Source organism: Pipistrellus kuhlii, unplaced genomic scaffold (assembly GCF_014108245.1).
Source record: "Pipistrellus kuhlii isolate mPipKuh1 unplaced genomic scaffold, mPipKuh1.p scaffold_m20_p_37, whole genome shotgun sequence".
NCBI classification, from domain to species: domain Eukaryota; kingdom Metazoa; phylum Chordata; class Mammalia; order Chiroptera; family Vespertilionidae; genus Pipistrellus; species Pipistrellus kuhlii.
In genome coordinates, this window is record NW_023425537.1 from 4,535,976 (window position 1) to 4,558,724 (window position 22,749).

General features: G+C 38.0%; 1 protein-coding gene across 15 annotated transcripts in view; it reads right to left on the reverse strand.

Annotated features, from left to right (window-relative positions):
- CDK12 (cyclin dependent kinase 12) overlaps positions 1–22,467 on the reverse strand; it is a 79,815-nt gene extending 57,348 nt beyond the window's left edge. For 13 of the 15 annotated variants that reach the window (XM_036407913.2, XM_036407926.2, XM_036407921.2 and 10 more), the window contains exons 1-5: positions 20,828–22,467; positions 14,526–15,410; positions 5,859–6,035; positions 4,450–4,589; positions 3,743–3,913 (exon numbers count right to left, since the gene is read on the reverse strand). In XM_036407913.2, coding sequence (XP_036263806.1) covers positions 3,743–3,913; positions 4,450–4,589; positions 5,859–6,035; positions 14,526–15,410; positions 20,828–21,876 — 2,422 coding nt within the window. In that variant the 5' untranslated portion in view covers positions 21,877–22,467. The remainder of the gene's footprint in view (positions 1–3,742; positions 3,914–4,449; positions 4,590–5,858; positions 6,036–14,525; positions 15,411–20,827) is intronic. The other 2 variants (XM_036407925.2, XM_036407924.2) reach the window with 1 other exon arrangement.
- Between the last annotated feature and the right edge of the window lie 282 nt (positions 22,468–22,749).

Genomic DNA, 22,749 nt, shown 5'->3' on the forward strand with positions numbered 1-22,749 from the left:
ACTCAGACGAAATACAAGAAATGCAATTCAAAATAATATACTTCACCTATCAAGATAACCATTTTTTTAAAAATATGTACTTAATGTTAGGGAAAATAAAATGGAAAAGATACTCACTAATGGGACATAAATTATTACTCTCTTTCTTAAAAGCAATCTAACAATAAATATGAAAATCCCTTTGGCCAAATAATTCTACATTTCAGAAACGATATTAAGAAATAAATCTAAATATAAAGATTTATGTACAAAGATGTTCAATGCAGTTATATATTTTTAAACTGGCAATTAATGGCTCAACAATGACTGATGAAGTAAATTTGGATTCATCTATCTTTATGCACAGTCATTAAAACATGTCAATGATATGAGAAACTGCTTATGAGAGCTATAAAACACTAACTATACTTTGATCCCAGTAATGTTAAGATAAATATATATAGCCCTAATTGTTTTGGCTCAGTGGATAGAGCGTCAGCCTGCGGACTCAAGGATCCCAGGTTTGATTCCGGTCAGGGACATGTACCTTGGTTGCGGTCACATCCCCAGTAGGGAGTGTGCAGGAGGCAGCTGATTGATGTTTCTCTCTCGTCAATATTTCTAACTCTCTCTCTCCTTCTCCCTTCCTTTCTATAAAAAAAAATCAATAAAATATATTTTTTAAAAAGATAAATATATAATATAAAGTACTAGAAAGAAATAGGCCAAAATGCTAATACTATAGTAGTTCTAAAAATGGTATACTGGGTTGGAGTAGAGATGAGTGATTGCCATTTTCTTTTTCTTATTCTTCTACTAGTGCACCAGTGCACAAATTTGTGCACATTGGAAGGGAATTAATTAGAAAATGGCCAGCAGGGTGGGACTGGGCGAGATGGGCTAGACACACCCTGCAGTCAACCTTCCGTGGTCCCTCCCCAGCTGGCCACACCTGGGGTGGCTTGAAGGGCATCTGCAGAGTGAGCAGAGTCCCTCCAGCTGGTCGAGTTCCTTGGCCTGGCCTGCAGGAATTAGGTTGAAACCGACTCTCCAACATCTCCCAAGGGGTCCTGGAGTGCAAGAGGACACTCTGCAAAGTTACTGTCATTACAAGGTGTGGAACGCAAATGCAAGTGTAAATGCAGTAAACCAGATTTGGGGCCGACAGTGCCCCAGTAACAAACGTATGGTGGAAGGTGGAATCACACTCCCTCCTTGATTTCAGGGTGTGTCACCTGAGAACCGCTGCTGCTAAGTCACTGCAACTAGGCAGCCAAAGCATTGAGCATCTGCCCCCTGGTGGTCAGTGTGCATCATAGCGACCGGTAAGATGAGTAGAGGGACACTTTGCATATTAGCCTTTTATAGATAGATAGATATTTTTAATTTTTCCACAATGGGCATGCTTCACACCCATCCATTATTTTATTATTTAAAAAAGTAACTAATTTAGCCCAGCCTGTGTGGTTTGGTGGTTGAGCATCTATCCATGCCAGTTCAATTCCTGGTCAAGGCACATGCCCAAGTTTCGGGCTCAATAGGGAGCATGCAGGGGGAAGCAGATCAATGATGTTACTCTCTTATTGATGTTTCTCTCTATATATTCCTCTCCCTTCCTCTCTCTCTAACATGGAATATTTAGATTATTCCCAAAAATAAACCCAGTATCAGATTTAACTTTCATAAATTTATCTAAACACTATTACATAAGCAGAATTCCCTTTTTATTACTTTAAAAGTACTTCTACCAAACTAAAGAGGTGCTACTTCCCTAATGCTAATATCTTTAAGACTATATAAATAAGTCCAGCTTAATCCATTACATTCTAAATTTATGTACTTCAATTACTTTTGTAAAATTTATTTTTGATTATAGTTGACATATAATATTATATTACCTTCAGGTATATAACATAGTGAGATTCAATTGTTATATACTTTATGAAGTGATCACCACAGTATGTCTAGTAATCACTGGTCAGTACACATAATTAATGCAATATCATTAATTATATTCCCTATGCTATACATTTCCCTGACTTTTTTAAAATATATTTTTATTGATTTCAGGGAGAAAGGGAGAGAGATAGAAACATCAATAATGAGAGAGAATTGCCAAAACCGGTTTGGCTCAATGGATAGAGCATCGGCTTGGGGACTGAAAGGTCCCGGGTTCGATTCCCATCAAGGGCATGTACCTTGGTTGCGGGCATATCCCCGGTAGGGGGTGTGCAAGAGGCAGCTGATTGATGACTCTCTCTCATTGATGTTTCTAGCTCTTTATTTCTCTCCCTTCCTCTCTGTACAAAATCAATAAAATATATTTAAAAAATAATAATAATAATAATGAGAGAGAATAATCAATCGGCTGCCTCCTGCACACCCCCCTACTGGGGTTCGATCCCACAACCCTGGCATGTGTCCTGACCCACAATTGAACCATGAGCTCCTGTTTCATAGGTCAATGCTCAACCACTGAGCAATACTAGCAGGGCCCCCTGACTTATTTTACAACTGTAACCTTGTATATTATTTTTGGTTAATCCTCAACCAGGGATATTTTTTGGAGATATTTTTCCATTGATTTTTAGGGAGAGTAGAATAGAGAGAGAGAAAGACAGAGAGAAACATTGAATTGAGAGAAACACATAGATTGGTTGCCTCATGCACGAGCCCTCATCAGGGCCTGGTCCAGGGAGAAGCCTGCAACCAAAGTACCTGCCCTTGACCAGAATTGAGCCTGGGACCCTTTGGTCCACAGGCCAACACTCTATCCACCGAGCCAAACCAGCTAAGGCAAAGTTTATATATTCTTAATCCTGTTTTCCTCCCAATCATATTCTCTCATAACAATTCATATTATCTTCACATATTCCATTCTTTATAGCTGCCCATCTCTAAATCTTCAGACTTATTTCAATAAAAGTATATTAGATGTCCTATACAGACTACTTCAAACATAAGTATGAAAACAAAAGAACAATTTTATCACCAAAATAGACAAAAGTTACAAATCAAGGAAAACAAACCTGAAGATTTAGAAATACCTGTATTCAATTCTAAACTGTATCAGTGCAAAACTATGTAAAAATATGGATGCATATAAACAATAAACAGAAGGGATGATGTAAAAATAAGAGTAAGAAACAAACTGATAGATATGATGGACAAACTGATGGCTCCCAGACAGGTGAGGCATGAGGATAGAAGCAAAAAAGGTGAAAGGAATTAAGTACAAATTGCCAATTATAAAATTAGTCACAGGGATATAATGTACAGCATAGAGGATATAGCCAATAATAATTGTAATAACTATGCATGGTGACAGTTACTAAACTTGTGATCACTTCATTAGGGATATGAATGTCTAATCACTATGCTGTACATCTGAAAGCAATATAATATTGTTTGTAAACTATAATTTAAGAAATGAAAGTAACTGATAAATCTGGGTTTTAATTTCCATAATTGTTATATTTGTAAAAAAAAAAAAAAAAAAGACTTTAGGTGGTACAGCAAACTCTAATTTTAATAATTAACAATAATTTCTAAAAATACACGAGTACGCTGAAAAACGGACATTTTATAAAATAAGCATTATTCAACACAAAAACAATATGCTAACTGACATCTTAATTCTGCAATAGGTTCAAGAAAAAAGTTGGCGTTTAGTAAAAACTATAAACAATGCTAACAGGCAAACATGTTAAGAAATAAAAATAAGATGTACTAGTCTACCCTGTACACAGCTCTTTGCTTGTACCTTTGTCCTTCTTGAAATCCAGTGCATCTTGTTTATCTGTGACAATTTCCTTCATGTTAACGACACTTCGGTGAATTAGCTGCCGAAGGATTTTGATCTCACGAATGGCTGTGATTGGGAAACCTTCTTTCTCATTGTCTAGTCTCACCTTCTTCAGGGCCACTAGCTCTCCTGTCACAATAAATTCAAATTATTATAGTATCAACTAGCATTTTTTTGGCTACTATCTAGTCAATATATGTCCTTGCTCTGAAAGACTGACTTAATGCCTATGTTAATGCATTTTTATCTTAAAAAACAAATCCCTAAGTTTCCTTTCTTATCATTGATTTCTTTTAGACTTGAATTTTTATAAATCCCATAATAAGGTTTAAACATTTTGGTTATTAAAATATGCCAATTCAACTACATTATTTTATCTTCAAGGACTAAACCCCTTATCAAACAAAAAGCAATTTGCACATTTTAATTTATTTTTACCCTCTCTTAAATTCTAAGCAAGCTTATTATAAAACATTTACAAAAGACAACAAAAAAGAGGAGGGTTTTTAAACTGTAATAATTATACTATTCTTTTGGGAAATTTTAGTCTATTTAGTAAATTTCAGAGACCAAATTAGAACTCAAACTTTACTTTTGATAAATCTATTTAAGACATCAGTATTACTAACTTTAACCTGCCATCTAAATTTCGTGGCAATATTTACCTGTGTCTTTGTCCTTGGCTTTATATACTTGGCCATAGGTTCCCTCTCCAATAATTCCAATAATGTCAAACTTGTCCACACAGCGTTTTCCCCAATCGCTTTCTGTTTGTCTTCTTTCTCCATAACGAGGACAACAAATTCTAAAAACGACAAAACAAAAACAAAAACAGTTGTTTTTTAAAATTAAGTCTACTAATTTTTTTTCTTTCTTTCATGATTTCTCTAACTCCTGAGTCTATGAATCTCTTTATTAAAAAGGTAGGAATTAGTCGCCAAGACCGGTTTGGCTCAATGGATAGAGCGTCGGCTTGGGAACCGAAAGGTCTCGGGTTCGATTCTGGTCAAGGGCATGTACCTTGGTTGCGGGCATATCCCCAGTAGGGGGTGTGCAAGAGGCAGCTGATAGATGATTCTCTCTCATCAATGTTTCTAACTCTCTATCCCTCTCTCTTCCTCTCTGTGAAAAATCAATAAAATATATTTTAAAAAAAAGAAAAAAAAAGAAAGGAATGCTAACAATCAGAAGATCAAACCCAGATACTACTAAATTTATAGTGTGGCAATTTCTGATTATAAAAAAAATCCCACATCTATTAATTTCATTAATGTGTACATGGCTTACACACCCTGAGTATAAAGACTTTTTTATTTTTCCTTCAATACTTTAAATATTATGAACTCAAAAGATAACAATGGGATCAATGTTTGTGGTATATTTGGATTGGGGAAATTATTGCTTTTCTTAAAAAATAATTAAAAGCTACATAACTGTGAATGTAGATGAATGGGTCTCCTAAGTAGTAAGTTTTTATCCATTAAAATAAAATAATCTATTTAATAGAGTAACATGTTAATTGATCGTACCTTCACAATGCCCACCAGCCAATAGGAGTATGTAAATTAACCCAACAAAGATAGTGGGATAATTTGCACATGCAGAATCCCAGCAGCTGGGGAGGAAGGGATACTTGCGTCATCACCATTCAATGACACAGGCATTCCACACCACCCACCCGCTCCAGGCCTCTGGGCAGCCTGGGAAGGCAGAAAGGCGGCTCCAGAGCGAAGGCAGTGCTGGCAGCCAGGGGAAGGAAGGCCCATTCTCGCACGAATCTTTGTGCATTGGGCCTCTAGTAGATATACATTAGTCTCAATCTTCTACCCTGTTTCCCCGAAAATAAGACAGTGTCTTATATTAATTTTGTTCCCAAAGATGCACTAGATCTTATTTCCAGGGGATGTCTTTTTTTTCCATGTGCTAGGTCTTATTTTCGGAGGATGTCTTATTTTCAGGGAAACACGTATGATCCTACTGATGTAGGTTGTAAAAGAAAGTGTGAGATTTAAGCTCCAAAGTTCTTCACTGTAATAAAAGCTGTACTTAAATATATGTCCCTACAAAAACTCACTTTGGTCTCTTTTTATATGGTTGCTGAGGTGGTGTGATTGCCTTTGGTTCTGGAGAGTCTGGTGGGGATGGATCCCCACCAGGGAGCTCTGGAGGGAGAGGGAGGTCCGTGAGTAAGTGACGTGGCCTTTGATCCTTCTCTTTCTTTATGTGTTTTGAAGGCAGAGTTTCTTTTGGACTAAACAATAAAGAAGAGAAGAAAAGATCACAATTACTTCCAGGATATGCAAATAAAACTATCAAAGATTATAATGTCTGACTATTAAAAGATTACAAAGATTTTACTTTTAAAAGAAAAAATCTATAATACAAAGTCAGAAAAAGGAGTTTAAGTTAAAAAGACTTGGTTTTGCAAAAAGAAGTTTATAATATATTAAAGAAATAATATCCGTGGCTGGGGTGGATCAGTTGGTTGAGTGTCTTCCTGTGCAACTAAAAGGTCGCTGGGCCCTAGTTGGTTTGGCTTAGTGGATAGAGTCAGCCTGTAGATTGAAGGATCCCAGGTTTGGTTTCAGTCAAGGGCACATGCCTGGGTTGTGGGCTCAATCCCCAGTAGGGGACATGTAGAAGGTAGCTGATCAATGATTCTCTCTCATCATTGATGTTTCTATCTCTTTCTCCCTCTCCCTTTCTCTCTGAAATCAATAAAAATATATTTTAAAAAAGTAATTTTTTTAAAAAAGGTCACTGGTTCAATTCCTGTTTAGGACACATGCCCAGGTTGTGGTGAATACAGGAGGCAACCAACAAATGTTTTGCTCTCTCTAAAAATCAACAAAAATGTATTATAAAAAAAAAAATAAAAAAAAAAAGATGCCAAAACTGGTTTGGCTCAGTGGATAAGAGCGTGGGCCTGCGGACTGAAAGGTCCCAGGTAAGATTCCGGTCAAGGGCATGTACCTTGGTTGCAGGCACATCCCCAGTGGAGGGGGGTGCAGGAGGCAGCTGATCGATGTTTCTCTCTCATCGATGTTTCTAACTCTCTATCACTCTCTCTTCCTCTCTGTAATAAATCAACATATATATATATATATATATATATATATATATATATATATATATATGTATATGTATATATATGTGTGTGTGTGGTGTGTGTGTGTGTGTGTGTGTATGTGTGTGTGTGTGTATATATATATATATATATATATATATATATATAAAATAAAATTTTGGAATATTACTTGTAGGTCCTTTAACAAACTCTTCCTTTAATATCCTTCCCAAGATTCTTAGGTTTTGGGTTTCTTTTGTTTTTTTTAAAGATTTTTATATTGATTTTTATAGAAAGTGAAAGGGAGAGAGAGAGGAATAGAAACATTGATGAGAGGGAAACATCAATCAGGTGCTTCCTGCATGTTCCCACCGGAATCAAGAAGCTGTAACCCAGGCATATGCCCTAACTGGGAATCGAACCAGAAACCTCTTGGTGCATGGGGCAACACTCAAACAATGAGCCACATAGGCCAGATTCTATTTAGATTTTTACTGAGATGAAATAAAATGTAGAAAGTAATCATCTTAAATTTGCAAAGTATCACCACAACTCATGGCATCATCAAACCTACTCTATATTTTAACCAGCAAAGATTTAAACAACTGAAAGAAAACTCAACAATGTAACACTACCATATCGCTAAAGATGTGGAGAGAACTTGGACAAAGGAAGCAGTATTTTAGAACTCGGAAAAAGAAATAAAGCTAAGCTGGAAATCAAAACTAGTGAAAAGTATACTGACTTAAGTGGTTATAAAAAAACATATTCTTCTTTTTCTTTTTAAAGTAGATTGTGACTTGAGTATTACATTTCCATTAAAAAAAACTTGAGCTGAATTACTTTTGAACAGCTTTACAACATGTCAAGACAGGCTTATACTTTTGCTACTCTAAGCAATACTTTTCTTTAGTAAATAAGCTCTATGGATAGTTACTCCTATAAGCTGGTTCAGTTTAACATATTAATTTCTAAAGGCCAGGAACATGCAGTTGATAACTACAGGGGATAGAATTCTTAAAAGAAGATCTTAGAAGATGAAACACATTCTTTCATGAATATGTTTCATAAAGAATAGCTCTACTCTTGCAATGTACCTTTTTGAAGAATACTGCTGCCCTTTGTGTGTGAAAGAACTCAAAAGCTAATACTTCCTACCAATTTTCATCATTTTAAGCTACTGTAAATCAGACAGAATAAAATCTAGATTAGTTTGTATTCAGATCAACTAAAAATGGAGTGCAAAATGATCATCTGAACTTTAAATTACTGATAGTTATCGTACAATTTGCACTATTTTTCTACCCTGAGAACAAAGCATATCACCAGGAAACTCTTGAGTCAGGATACAATATACATTCTTAAAATTTCCCCAATTTTCAAGATATCCAAGGAAAGAAAATTCCTCACTTCTCAACTAATGTCAGATATTGTTTATTCCCAAGAAACTATTTTCAAATTTTTATTTTTCAATTAGTTTACATTCAATATTATTTTGTATTAGTTTCAGGCATATAGCATAGTGGTTAGCAAAATATTCTTTGTAAATTTCAATTCTTCATGACTCAGAAATACATTAGCTCTTCGTTCTGCTTCACCAGAATAAAAGTATCTGAATTCTGTCACCATCATTTCATGTTCAGTCTATGTTTTATAGTTAGGTTTTGTTTTCATCCAAGGTTTCATCCAAGGTTTAATTTATGGATTCAAATATAATTTGCTACTGTGAAAATGTACACTGCTTCTAGAAAAAAAATCACATTAGTCGCATTTTTTTCAAGAAAGAATTAAGTGTTTGATAGGATGTGTACATTCTATTAATTCGGGACATACATGTTGAATATGGATCAAATACTATTTCAACAAATTCCAATATTCCAAAAAACCTTGGAATGATGGCCCATAAAATTGCAATGCTTAACAACTTTATGGTCTTAGCCTTTAGTGTAGGGCACTCAGTAAAATATAACTCTCTATAGTTCTGAAGACATACGGATGTTGAGATGTTCTAACAGAGGGAAGCAGACACTGACTCTTAAGTCATTACTTAAAAATCCAGTATCAAGAAGTACTGAACTATCTTAATATCAGTACTTCCTGGTTCCCAATTTATATCTTTAGACAACTCACCTACAGTGAATAGATTGAATAATACTCATGTATAATTTTTTTTAAACCTCACCAGAGGATGATTTTTTCCATTATTTTTCTGTTTTTAGAGAGAGAGTGGAAAGGAAGGAAGGAGAAAGAGAGAGAAAACATCAATATGAAAGAGGCAAATCGATTTGTTACCTCCTGCATGCACCCTGACCAGGGCTGGGTATCAAACCTGCAACCAGGGTATGTGCCCTTGTGACCAGGAGTCAAACCCACAACCCCTCAGTGCATAGGCCAACGCTCTAACCACTGAGATCACTGGCTAGAGCTCATATATAAAAGTTGTCAAGATCCAGGACTGTCTGAAGTTTAAGAGTCTCTCTCTCGCACGCACTGGCAGGTTTGGCTAAGTGGATAGAGCATCAGTCTGTAGACTCAAGGATCTTCGGTTCAATTCTGGTCAAGGGCATGTACATTGGTTGCAGGCACATCCCCAGCAGTGAGTGTGCAGGAGGCAACTGATGGATGTTTCTAACTCTCTATCCCTCTCCCTTCCTCTTTGTAAAAAATCAATGAAATATATATTTTTAAAACGTCTTTTTTTTTTTATTCTTTATTGTTTAAAGTATTAAATAGGTCTTTTCCTCCCTACTGACCTCTCCCCAGCTGCCCCCACTCTCCAAGAGCCTCTTGAAATTTATGATGAAATTTAATCTGTACAATGTAGAAACACCTCTAATAAGAAGTCTTTATTGTTCAAAAAGTGTAATTCCTTTTGAACAATTTAAAAAGAAAATTTCTGCCGAAACCGGTTTGGCTCAGTGGATAGAGCATCGGTCTGCAGACTGAAGGGTCCAGGTTTGATTCCAGTCAAGGGCATGTACATTGGTTGTGGACACATCCCTGGTAGGGGGTGTGCAGGAGGTAGCTGATCGATGTTTCTCTCTCATCAATGTTTCTAGCTCTCTATCCCTCTCCCTTCCTTTCTGTAAAAAAACAATAAAATATATTTTAAAAAAGAAAATTTCTTCATAATGTTAAAAATTTAATAGCATGAACTTTAAATATGACAATTTATCCTCTTCCACTTAAAACAGATTATTTAAATTGATTTATTCTTACAAACTTCAATTAAAAATTTGAGTTGAACTCTGGGTACTCAGTTGGTTAGAGCATTGTCCTGAAACACCAAGATTGCAGGTAAGGAATCAACCACTGAATGAATCAATAGGTGGAACAACAAATCAGTGTGTGTCTGTCTCTGTCTCTCTTTCTCTCACACACACACAAACGCAAATTGGTATATAACACATTAAAAATTGGAAGCAGTCCAGCCAGTGTGGCTCAATGGTTGAGCACTGACCTAGTCACTGTTCAATTCCCAGTCAGGGCACATGCCCAGGTTATGAGCTTGATCCCCAGTGTGAAGCATGCAGGAGGCAGCCAATCAATGACTATATCATCATTGATGTTTCTATCCCTCTCTCCTTTTCCCTTCCTCTCTGAAATAAAAATACATATTTTTAAAATTAGAACTAAGCATTCTATTAGCAAAATGTTAAATCAAATGTGAATGCTCCTACAGATACCTTCTTTTCTATAAGAGCTCAATACTTTAAATAAACAGCCATTAAGAATAGTGTAGGCTGGCCAGTGTAGCTTAATGGTTGAGTGTTGACCTATGAACCAGCAATTCCCGGTCTGGGCACATGCCCAGATTATGGGCTCAATCCCCAGTGTGGGGCATGCAGGAGGCAGCCGATCAATGATTCTCATCGTTGCCGAGACCGGTTTGGCTCAATGGATAGAGCGTCGGCTTGGGGACTGAAGGGTCCCGGGTTCGATTCCGGTCAAGGGCATGTACCTTGGTTGCGGGCATATCCCCAGTAGGGGGTGTGCAAGAGGCAGCTGATCGATGACTCTCTCTCATCGATGTTTCTAACTCTCTATCTCTCCCTTCCTCTCTGTACAAAATCAATAATAAAATATATTAAAAAAAAAAAATGATTCTCATCGTTGATGTTTCTATCTCTCTCCCTGTGCCTTCCTCTTTAAAATCAATAAAAATATATTTTAAAAGAGGAATAGTGTAGACTCTACAGAAGCATTCACTTCATCCTCTCTCATACACATTCTTAAAGATAGCCCCGCATAATTAACTCCAAATGAACCAGGCATCCAAAAAAAAGATTTATAAACTCTATATGGTTAAATGAAAGTTTCATACAGATGATCTCTTTCAAAGCAAGAGATCCTCGTGAACTATGTTCATGAAAAACACACTATTTTAAAGTGGGTGTTTGGCAGTCTTTGCTTTTTTTATTTTTTTTTAATTCTCACCTGAGTACATTCTTAAAAGAGAGGAAGGGGAGAAGAGAGAAAGGGAGAGAAATCGATGTGAGAGAGAGACATCAGTTGGTTGCCTTTCCTATGTGCCTTAACCCAACCTCCGACCTGAGGATCAAATTCGCAACCCAGGCATGTGCCCTGATAGGGCATCAAACTGGCAACTTTTCGGTGCACAGGACAACACTCAACACCTGAGCCATTCTGCCAGGCAGCCTTTATTTATTTTTTAATTGTTTAAAATATTACAAATAGTAGAACATATGTCTCCTTTTCCCCCCCCCCAACTGACCTTCCCCCAGCCTCCTCTACCTGCCGAACACATCAGCCTTTTTTATAGAAACCAAGAAATGTAAGCCACGAATCAGAAAGGTTTTGCAATACCATTAATTAAATTCACTCCTGCATTTGATGCCTGGGTTAATAATACACTTCTGTGCAATCTATGTTTGAAAGAAAAGTTTCATTCTTTTTCTAAAAGGATTTAACTAAAAGAACACAAATCCTCTAATATAAGCTTTATGTCATCCATGCCCAGTGTCATTTCACACAGACTCTGACTCCTTCAGCAGTTTTACTTATTCATTCAAATAACCAATATTTACTGAATGCATTCTGTGTGCCTTGTTTAAAGCACTGCAGGCAATAAAAAGCTGTGTATCATATTATTGACATTTAAGCTGCTGCAATTTCACATGAGAAGATAAGAATGTAAGTGAGGTCCATGTGCAACTTTTAAATTTCTTCCTGAAAAGTTTTCTTACATAAAAATTATTTTTCATGTAAAAAACAGATATAAATGGCACATGAAGAGCATATATATATATATATATATGAACAAGTTGATATTGAAAGAAATCTTCATTTTCATTTTTTACCTTTAATAATTTGCTTATAAGTGAAAAACGAATGGTAATAAACATAATTTAAAAATAATTACATTGGACTATGAAATAAAGTATAGTTACACTTTCAGAATCAGAAGTGATCTATAACAAAAAGTTTGCTCACTTCATCCTCTCTCATACACATTCTTAAAGATAGCCCCGCATACTTACATAAGCACTGTATGGTCTTACTTTACCCTTAATTTCTAATCTGAAATATAGAAACCCCTATGTGCCATCTATCAACATCATTCCACCTGAAAACCTGCACTCCATATGACCCATGATAGTAGATGCAATAATTATGTGGCTAGCTAAATAAAGATTCTTAGCCACACTGATATTGGTCTAAACACTATATAAACTAATATTTAAATGTGGTTCTTGTGGATAAGATAATGGCCTAGGGTCCCTTTGGATGACGTTAAACTGACTAATGTTCCTTTTCCAACAAAAACTATAAAAACATATACCGTATTTTTCGGACCATAAGACGCACTTTTTTCCCCCCCAGAAGTGGGGGGGGAAAGTCCCTGCGTCTTATGGTCCAAATATAGCCTACACATATACTTAAAAAAAAAAAAGTTTTTTTACTTGCCCGGCTCTGTGTGGTCTCTGTGTGCTTGCACGGCTCTAAAATGGTTCTAAATGCTGCTGTTTACTTTACAGGGTTGATTACATGTGTTTATGACTGTGATGTTGGGTTTTAATGCACATAAAATATTTTAGGACACTATTTGTTTCAGAATCTTTTTTTCATTTCCCTTCTCTAAAAACTGGTGCGTCTTATGGTCCGGTGCGTCTTATGGTCCGAAAAATACGGTAGGTTGTGTCTGTAGGTATTTCTACATAAATTTCAGGCTCTGTTATTCATCTTTATAGTTCTCAGTATGTGGCAGAATTCATAAATACCTATTAATATTAGAAGAGAATGTGGAATTTTTCTTTAAAATCAGATTTAAAAAGTTTTAGGAAAAGGGGTTTCCCCCATTTATTGCACTTGCACCTTCCTAAAAGGTACACAGAGTAGTCTGGAAAAATATAGCTCTAAATGGCTGAAATATATCATTGCTCAAATTACCTATGTCACTTGGAAAGTAATGGAGGGTTAAGAATTGGAACAGTATGCAAAATCAGTGGTATTTATTTTTGTGCTTACAAAGAAAATTTGGTGTAGTGAACTAAACTTATATCCTAGAGAACAAAAGGACATCTCAGTAAAAAACAGTAACATAAATGCTGCATGATATATGTCACTGCTAAATTGGGTTTGGTGGCAGTTGGGTAGCTAGTTCTGCCAAGAAATTAAAAATATTTCCTAATGTCTTCTATAAAATTAGACTCATGCTTCATAACCATTCATCAGTTCTCAATACTCAGAAAGCTTATTAAAATTAGTTTTTCTCATTATCCCACTGTGCATTTGTATTCTAATTAGTAAAGATTCTACATATTGTTCTTCTGCTTCTTATAGAATAATTGTTTTTTTGTTGTTTTTTTTAAAGCAGAACTTTTTAAAATAAATAAACCTGGCTTATTTTCCTCCTGGACCAGGAAGGAAAAACAAAGCAAAACAGAACAGAAAAACAGACATAAGACATGTTAGGACCACTGAGGATATCCACTATTATTACTCCTACTAGAGGCCAGGTGCAGGAATTCGTGCATAGGTGGGGTCCTTAGGCCTGGGCTTGCCTATGGGGGGCTGGCCAGCTGGGGGGAGGGACCCTGGGAGGTTGGCCAGTCAGGGGAGGTTTGATGTGGGAGTGCACTGACCATCAGGGGCACCTCCTGCATTGAGCGTCTGCTGGTGGTCAATGTGCATCATAGCGACTGGTCGACCAGTTGTTCCAGTCATTCCGATCATTCAGTCTTAATGGTCACTTAGGCTTTTATATATAGATATATAGATAGATAGATAATTATTTATATTATGTTGTTGATATTATTAAAGTACTCAGAAATATCAAATATCTACAGTTAAAGCAAATGTGAAGAGTATAAGGTTTTAATTGTATCATTTAAAAAAAATTTTCTATAGCTACTAAAATTTTCAACATAAAGATTTGAGGAGAAAACACTATTGATTTTTTAAAATTTCAATCCAAAGTAGCCTTATCAATAAATAGATCTATGAGAAAAAGGATTACTAGGCCTCAAATTGTAATTCCTCCTAAGTAATATCATAAGGATTTTTACACTGAAAATTGAACATCAAAGGCATTTCCTATTCATAAAAGCATTCTAAATAGCCATGCATTAGAGTAGTTTTAACAAAGTTTGTGAAAAATGTATTACATTTAGATCAAGAGGTTAAGTTTTCTCAGTTAACTATGAGACTTACCTATCCATGTCATCTTCTCCAAGTAATAAGGGTGGAAGGGGCAGAGGAGGCAATGTTGACGTTTTTAGGTGTGGAATAGCAGCTGTCACAGATACTTGAGTCTTCATAGAAACCTGTACAGGAAGCTGAGAATTTGCCTGAGAGGACAGAGTAGACGTCCTTGAGTGAGTAGAAGAGGGCAAAGTTGAAGGACTAGAAACAGGAACCTGACTAAATGCTGGTTGGGGAGGAGGCAGAGGTGGTTGCTGTGGAGTAGCTGGTAGTGGAGGCAAAGGTGGCAAAGGGGGGGTCTGAGGTGGAGGGGTAGTAGTTGGTAAAGGAGGTGGAGGAGAAGTAACTGTGGGGAGAGGTGGAAGGGTCTCCTTTTCTGCTGTCTCTGTCTCTTTTGGAGTAACAACCTCCTCCTTCAATGCCATGGGTTTAGTGTCTCTTGATCCCTGTACTTTCAAATCTTTAAGAACAGGATGCTTTTCAGAGTTCTCATCCACCTTTACTTTCCCTGTATCTAAAGAATTTTTGGCTTCTATGTTTAGATGTGATGCATTCACTAGTTCAGCATCTGGGGCAGGTTTTTCCAATTTTAAACCTCTGGGTAACTTTTTAGACTCCAAACCCGAATCCTTAGCTTCTATTGAACTGTTCTCTTTCCTAGCTAAAATAATAGGTGAATCCTTGGATTCCTTTCCATCCATTTTTGCTGCTGCTGCAGCAGCTGCTCTTTCCTTCTTTTTCCTACTGAGTTCAGCTCCCAAGCTGGAGTTCAATGGAAGTCTGACAGGTGAGATACTGGAATGTCGACTACGTGACCCGGATCTCTTCTTTTTACTATGAGAAGATGAATGTCTTGAATATACAGGACTTCTACTTCTAGATTTCATGGACTTCCTAATGGAAAAAGAAAACAGTCCAATGAATAGACTATAGCAATATAAAGGAAAATAGATCAGTTAAATTATGAAGAACTATAACATAAAAAAAACACTTTAAGTTAGCAATATTAAACAGACTAGCTGTCAAATAGTAAATCAACATTGGTTCATTAATTGGTTTAATTGTAACAAATGTATCATACTAATATACGATATTGCTGAGACCAGTTTGGCTCAATGGACAGAGCGTCGGCTTAGGGACTGAAGGGTCCCGGGTTCGATTCCGATCAAGGGCATATACCTTGGTTGCGGACATATCCCCAGTAGGGGATGTGCAAGAGGCAGCTGATCAATGTCTCTCTCTTGATGTTTCTAGCTTTCTATCCCTCTCTCTTCCTCTCTGTAAAAAATCAATAAAATATATTAAAAAATAAATAAAATAAAATAATATACGATATTAATAATGGGGAAGCTGGATTTCAGAACATGTAAGAAGTCTGCACTATCTTCACAATTTTTCTGTAAATCTAAAACTATTCTAAAAAAGTTTATTTAAGAAATAGGAACTAAATCCTGTATGACAATACATTTCTATCACATAACACTAAAAATTATTTAATCAAAGGAAGATCAATATTTTTCCCCATGTTAGAAAATACCAATATTCACAATGTTTACTTTTAGAATTTTGGTTTAAATTTCTGATAAAGTGAAAACATGATTTAAAAAGTCATACTTTATACCAAGGATTATAGCAATCAAGAAATTAAAACTAGCATGTTTAACCAAAATATAAAATTTTTAAATGTTTTTATTGATTTTAGAGAGGAAGAGAGAAAGGGAGAGAGAGAAAAACATAGACAAGAGAGAATCATCAACACTGATTGGCTGCCTCCTGCATGCCCATGCTGAGTATCGAGCCTACATCCCAGGTATGTGCCCTGACCAGTAACAGAACTGGTGACCTATTGGTGCATGGGTCGATGACTCAACCCATGACAGGCCTGATATCTAAAATTTTAACTAGAGAACTACTTAATTGACTGGTCCCAAAACTATAATAGCTTTTGGTACTTTCTAATATAAAATGATTTCTCATAAACTTTTTAGGAACTCATAAAGCAAGGTATTATTGCACGTTCATTTTATTTTCATTATTAAGGAAGGATCGGGAAGTAACATTTTAGAATCTATGAGGCAGATTATTCTAAATTGAAACTCAACCCTCTATATTTTTGCTTTTGTTTTAAATATATTTTTATTGATTTCAGAGAGGAAGAGAGAGGGATAAAAAGATAGGAACACCAAAGATGAGAGAGAATCACTGATCAGCTGCCTCCTGATCAGCCCACAATCTGGGCATGTGACCTGACTGGGAATCCAACTGTAACCTCCTGGTTCATAGGTTGAATGCTTAACCACTGAGCCATGCTAACTACACTCTTTGTGCTCTTTTTTTTTTAATATATTTTTATTGATTTCAGAGAAGGCAAAAGAAGAGAGAGAGAAGCATCAATGATGAGACTCACTGATCAGCCAGGGATCAAGTGAGCAACCCAGGCACATGCCCTTGACTGGAATCAAACCCAGGTCCCTCGAGTCCACAGGCCAAGCCAAGCTCTATCTACTGAGCCAAACCATCTAGGGTCCTTTTGCTTTTTAAAAAAAAGCCTAATGTGCTTAGGCTTCAAGGTGTGTGTGTGAGTGTGTGTGTGTGTGTGTGTGTGTGTGTGTGTATGGGAAAATTAGCACTAAAATGTAACTAGACAAAACATAATTTGCCCAGTAGTCTAAAATAAATTGTTTCCATTCCAGATCTTCAGTATCTCTGTATCTTTGAACACTGGCAAGACGTCAATGAATCAAAACATTTCAAAATAGCATATATGTGTAGTGAAAACAACTCACAGGGTGTTAGCCATGATTTTCTTATACCTATACTGCTCTTTGGAAATTTGCCCCTAAAGCTTAGTTAAAATATAAAGTCATTATTAGAATCAAAGTACTCAAAACAACAACATATACATATGCATATATGTATACTATTGAGATTAAATAAGTGGATTTACCAAATACCCACTTTTACTTAAGAAAATTAATACTTCTCTTGTAAAAAAAACAAAACTGGCTGAAACAAGGTTTTCTCAATTTGAATTATAGCTGGTATAAAACTAATACCTCTATCCCAGAAAAAACTTCTAAAACCACTAAGTAATGTCAGAGACTATACTATACAGAGCATTGTTTCTATAATCTTTCAGTGTGACTAAATCTTTCTAAGGAACTTTGCTTTAAAAGCCCTTGAATTTATGAATAGAAGTCTATTGTTAATGGGACATTGGATGACCATATACTTAAGGTATTTTTTCTGATACATATGCTATATTTAAGATCCAGACTCACTCTTCAAGAAAAAAAAAGGGGGTGGGGGGAGTAGAGACAGGCCTTGCTAGCATGGTTCAGTGATAGAGAGTCAACCTGTGAACCAGGAGGTCACAGGTGGATTTCCAGTCAGATCACATGCCCAGGCTGTGGGCTGGATTCCTAGTGGGAAGCAGCCAATCAATGATTCTCTATCATTGATGTTTCTGTCTCTCCCTCTCACTTCTACTCAGAAATCAGTAAAAATATTTTAAAAGGGGGATGAGCCGAAACCGGTTTGGCTCAATGGATAGAGCTTCGGTCTGAGGACTGAAAGGTCCCAGGTTCGATTCCGGTCAAGGGCATGTACCTTGGTAGCGGGCACATCCCCAGTAGGGGGTGTGCAGGAGACAGCTGGTCGATGTTTGAGGCAGCTGGTGGATGTTTCTCTCTCATCGATGTTTCTAGCTTTCTATCCCTCTCCCTTCTTCTCTGTAGAAAATCAATAAAATATATTTTAAAAATAATAATAAATAAAAGGGGGTTGTCAGCAAATAGGTAAATTCAGGTAATAATAAAAATTTTGTCTTCAAAAAAATATATACTTTTTCCCTGAATTAAGTTAGGTTCCACCCATCTGAAATGAAATTACTACTATTAATCACCACTAATTTAGTAAATACAAAGACCTTGCATTTCTGCCAATGCATTTTGTCTTTCAAAACAAGCTGCTTGTTTAATACTGACTCTCTCCCAAGGAAAAAACACAGAGAATACCATAGAAGGATCTGAATGTTCCTCTACTCTGACTCTAAGAAAGTTTTGTACTTACTGTTTGGAATTCCAACAAACGAGGAAAAATATATAATACACAATTCAAACATATCATGCTCTCTATAAACCACACAAAAAGGTGCATTTGACTCTAGGGTTATAATGAGGCACTTATATTTATTTCCTATACTATCATAATGTGTCTCCAATTCTTTCTTGATTTATTTTGACCATTTCTGCACTAGTTCCAATTAAATGAGTAGTAGAAAACCTAAGATATGAATCCAAAAGGAATCACTGCAAAGCCACAGTTCTTACTGAAACTCGTTTTAGTGTTTTAATCCCAATGCACTTCTGTATTCCCAAACCCCGCAACAATAAAAATTCTCAGAACAACTTTATTAAACTACTCCCTCAAGAAAACAAGTATTTGGCTACTGTCCGTGGAGTAGTCACTTTCTGTGTAATGCTTCACTAATAAACTCTTTCACTTAAACAAAAGAAAAGAAAAATTCTGAAAATATTTCATTTCTTAGGGTTCCTTAAAAAATTAAACAGCCTACAAATGGTACACTTAAGATACCCACTTCCCTGTATATAAATTTTACCCCTTATTAGCTGATGACCTCTAGCTAATGATATACAGGCTCAATAAAACATTTATAGTGAAGTATACTATTATTGGTTATTTACTTTAAGATAAATCAAAATAAAAGGTAATCTATAGATATACAGCAAATATTAACTGTAGAATGTAGGTGGTACATGTTAGGGTCCTTACTACAATTCTTTAAACTTTTCTGTTTTTGAAAAATTACTATGAAATGGCCGGCACCGGTTTGGCTCAGTGGATAGAGCATTGGCCTGCGGACTGAAAGGTCCCGGGTTCGATTCCGGTCAAGGGCATGTACCTTGGTTGTGGGCACATCCCCAGTGGGGGGTGTGCAAGAGACAGCTGGTCGATGATTCTCTCTCATCGACGTTTCTAACTCTCTATCCCTCTCTCTTCTTCTCTGTGAAAAATCAATAAAATATATTTTTAAAAAATTAGTATGAAATGGAGGAAAAACTAAGGAACTTTGGACCCTGACAACTAGGAACTTAGCAGGCTTGATCAATTCAAACTAGTTTATAAATAATTATAAATGTAAGTCGACAAAAATTACTCACATTGACATATAAAAGATATACATGTTTTTTGGTGTGGTTTTTTTTTCCAAGTTGGAGTAATTTCCCTAGAAGTATTCAACAACATTTTCCTCACTCATAGAATTTACTGACTGGCTTCAGGTTCCAAGCACTGTGCTATGTACTTCATATTTACTAATTTAATCCTCACAATAGCTCTAGAAGTTGGTAGTTATTATTGCCATTTTACAGGTGAAAAAACTTGGGCATGGAGAATTTATTTGCCAAAGGACACACAGCAAGATTAGGACTCCACTCGGGTTTAACTCCAAAGCCCGTGTTCTGCTTTTGTGGAACAGAGAGAGAGATACAATTTCATCTACGAACAAGAACGTGGTTTTCAATAGATAAATTCACTCCAACAAATAAATTTCAAACTACATGGCTTTCTTGAAAAAATAACACAGTAGAGGCACTATTACCATTTTTTCAGAAAAAGAAAAAATTGCCAGTGGTCACAGAATACAGCAAATCTTTATAGGTCAATGGTGGTGCTATAAAGAAAATCCAATTATCATTGGAACCAATTTCTGCTAGGCTCTCCCATCAAAAGGAAAAAGCACGAATCAGCTGAATTTCCACTAGAAATATCTATGGAAAGACAGGAGCCTTTGTAAGTTATCAAAACATTGTCTCCTAAGAAACGAGTAAATTTAACAAGTTTGAAGACACTGGTCAGAACAAATGGCAGGCAAACAGCTTCAAGAGAATTCAAATGAAACCCTGTAATTTCTTACATCTCTAATCAGGTTCAGTGAGGTTTCAAGCACTAATACCAATATGATTTTTTAAAAATTTAAAATAAAGCCACACACAAAAAAATAGATAAACTTTGGAAACTAGTATCAACTCCATGCACAATTTTTCTTACACAGGAGCTTGCAGCTGAAGACCCTGCCACCGGAAGTACCTACCTTTAGCAGCTTTAGGCATGTAACTCCATTTTTCAAATTCTGGGTTAAGAGGAGACCAGATTCACTCACTTGAGTGACTAGCCAATAGCCAAGTGTTCTAGTCAATAAATAATGGGCACATCCACCTGACATTACTAGTTGCCAGTTTCTCATGACCCACCCGAAGAAAGAAAGGACTGTTAGACAAATAGCTCACCTGGGGAGTGGACTCCGACTCCGAGACCGTTTGCTAGTGAAAGGGCTGCTGGATCGCCTTCGACCATAGGGACTGGGTGACCTCCCACTGTAAGAGCCACTCCGTTCGTAGCTGGAGGAGCGTCTCCGGCCATAGGGACTCACAGATCTCTGCCGTCTGCTGTAAGGGCTGGGGGACCGGGTGCTGGACTGGTAGGCCGAAGGCTCCTTGTAAGGGGGACTGATGGACTGCCTCCTGGAGGTGCTTCCAGGGCTCTTCTTGTAGGAGTCATAATTGCTGGAGGTGTGAGATCTTGGGGGACTAAGGTCATAGTCTTGGCCATAAGAAGCTCCGGAGGGGCTATCGTCTTGCTTGGGGCTGTCAGACCATTTCCTGTGGGGGCTCCTGGATCTCCTTTTGGGGCTGTCCACGGTTTTGTAACTTTTGGGTGTTTCCCTTTTCCGATGACTTTTACTCCGGTCTTTGTGCCCGGACTTCAACTCGCGTTCTTTCCGAGCCTTCTCCTTGTGGAGTTTGGATGACCTGGATTCCTTGTTGCTGCTGCTTTTTGAGAGCGGTGCCTTCCCATAGTCGTCATTCTCCTCGTTTGAACGCTTTGAACTTCCTGATACCCGGTCCTTCATTGATCCCGACTTGCTGGAGACTTCCTGCTTTTTTTCCTTTTCCGTCTGTTTGCTTTTTAGTACGTCCCGGGAACGTCTGTGCTGGTGGTGACGGTGTCTGTGCAAGCGGTCACTCCGATCAGCTCCACGACGCTCATCATTCTCCCTCCGGTCTAATTTGAAGGCCATGTCGTCAGAGAAGGTGTCTGAATCAGAGCTGATGTCATCGTACTCCACCAAAGGCTTGATGACTGCACCCAGAGGTGCTGCTTCGGGGGTCACCAAGCCCATGTCTTTGGAGTGCTTGGACTTGTGCCGCTTGTGCTTCGCCGCCAAGCGGTGACGCTCTCTGCTGTTGGAGCTGCCACCTCCCGATGACGGCTGCAAAGTTCCAGCAGCTCCTCCGCTCCCGTCCTTCTTGCCCCCATGTCTCTCTGGGTTGGGCATCCCCTTTCCCCTGGCTTCAAAGGGGGGAAAAGTTCCCCAGCACTCCAAAAAGTAACCCCCACCCTCCCCCCAATCCCAACCCCACGCCCACCAAAGCGCCCCTGGTCAGGGGTGGGGAGGGAAGGGACCGCGGCGCAGGCTCCTCCTCCCTCCCGACCCGGCGGCACCCTCCTACATGAGGTAGGGGTGAAGGAGCCAGGGAAGAAATGAGAGTTCCTCGGCAGTGGGGTTGCGAGACAACCAGCAGCCGCTCGAGTCTGTTTGCCCTCCTCCCCGCGCGGCGCCAATCCTCAGGCACGGGGGCCGGCGAGGTCGAGGAAGTAGGAAGCCGACGGCCCTGGGCTGCGGCGCCGACTCCGGCTCGGGAGCCCAATGAGGACTGCACGGGCCTTTCCCCTACCCGGTAGCCAGACTCGGGGTGGCTCCCCGTCGCTCAGGTCCCGCGGCCTAGGTGCCTCACACACCCTTTGTCCCTCGCTCCTGAGGGAGTTCCTTCTCTTGCCTCCGCCTCACCTCAGTACCTCACACTCTCACTCGCTCCCTCACAGACTCAACCCCACACTAGGTTAAACCGAAACGGCACTCGGAGGAGGGGGAGGGGGCAAGCCCAGGAAATATCGCGAGAACACTAAGCTCGCGGTATTTCGTGCTTTACTTCTTTCTACGGCTGGATCAAACAACGCGAGAACCGGGCCCCAAGCACAAAACGCGATCTCCCAAATTCTCGCGATAAGCTCCTTGTTTCCCCATTTGATCAAAACTTTATGCAAACGGAGGTAGGAGAATTTTTTTTTAATTAAAAACTTTATTGGTAATTCTTTGAATAAACACTCTCAGGTACCTCAGGCACCCGCGCACCTAATATTTTCAACT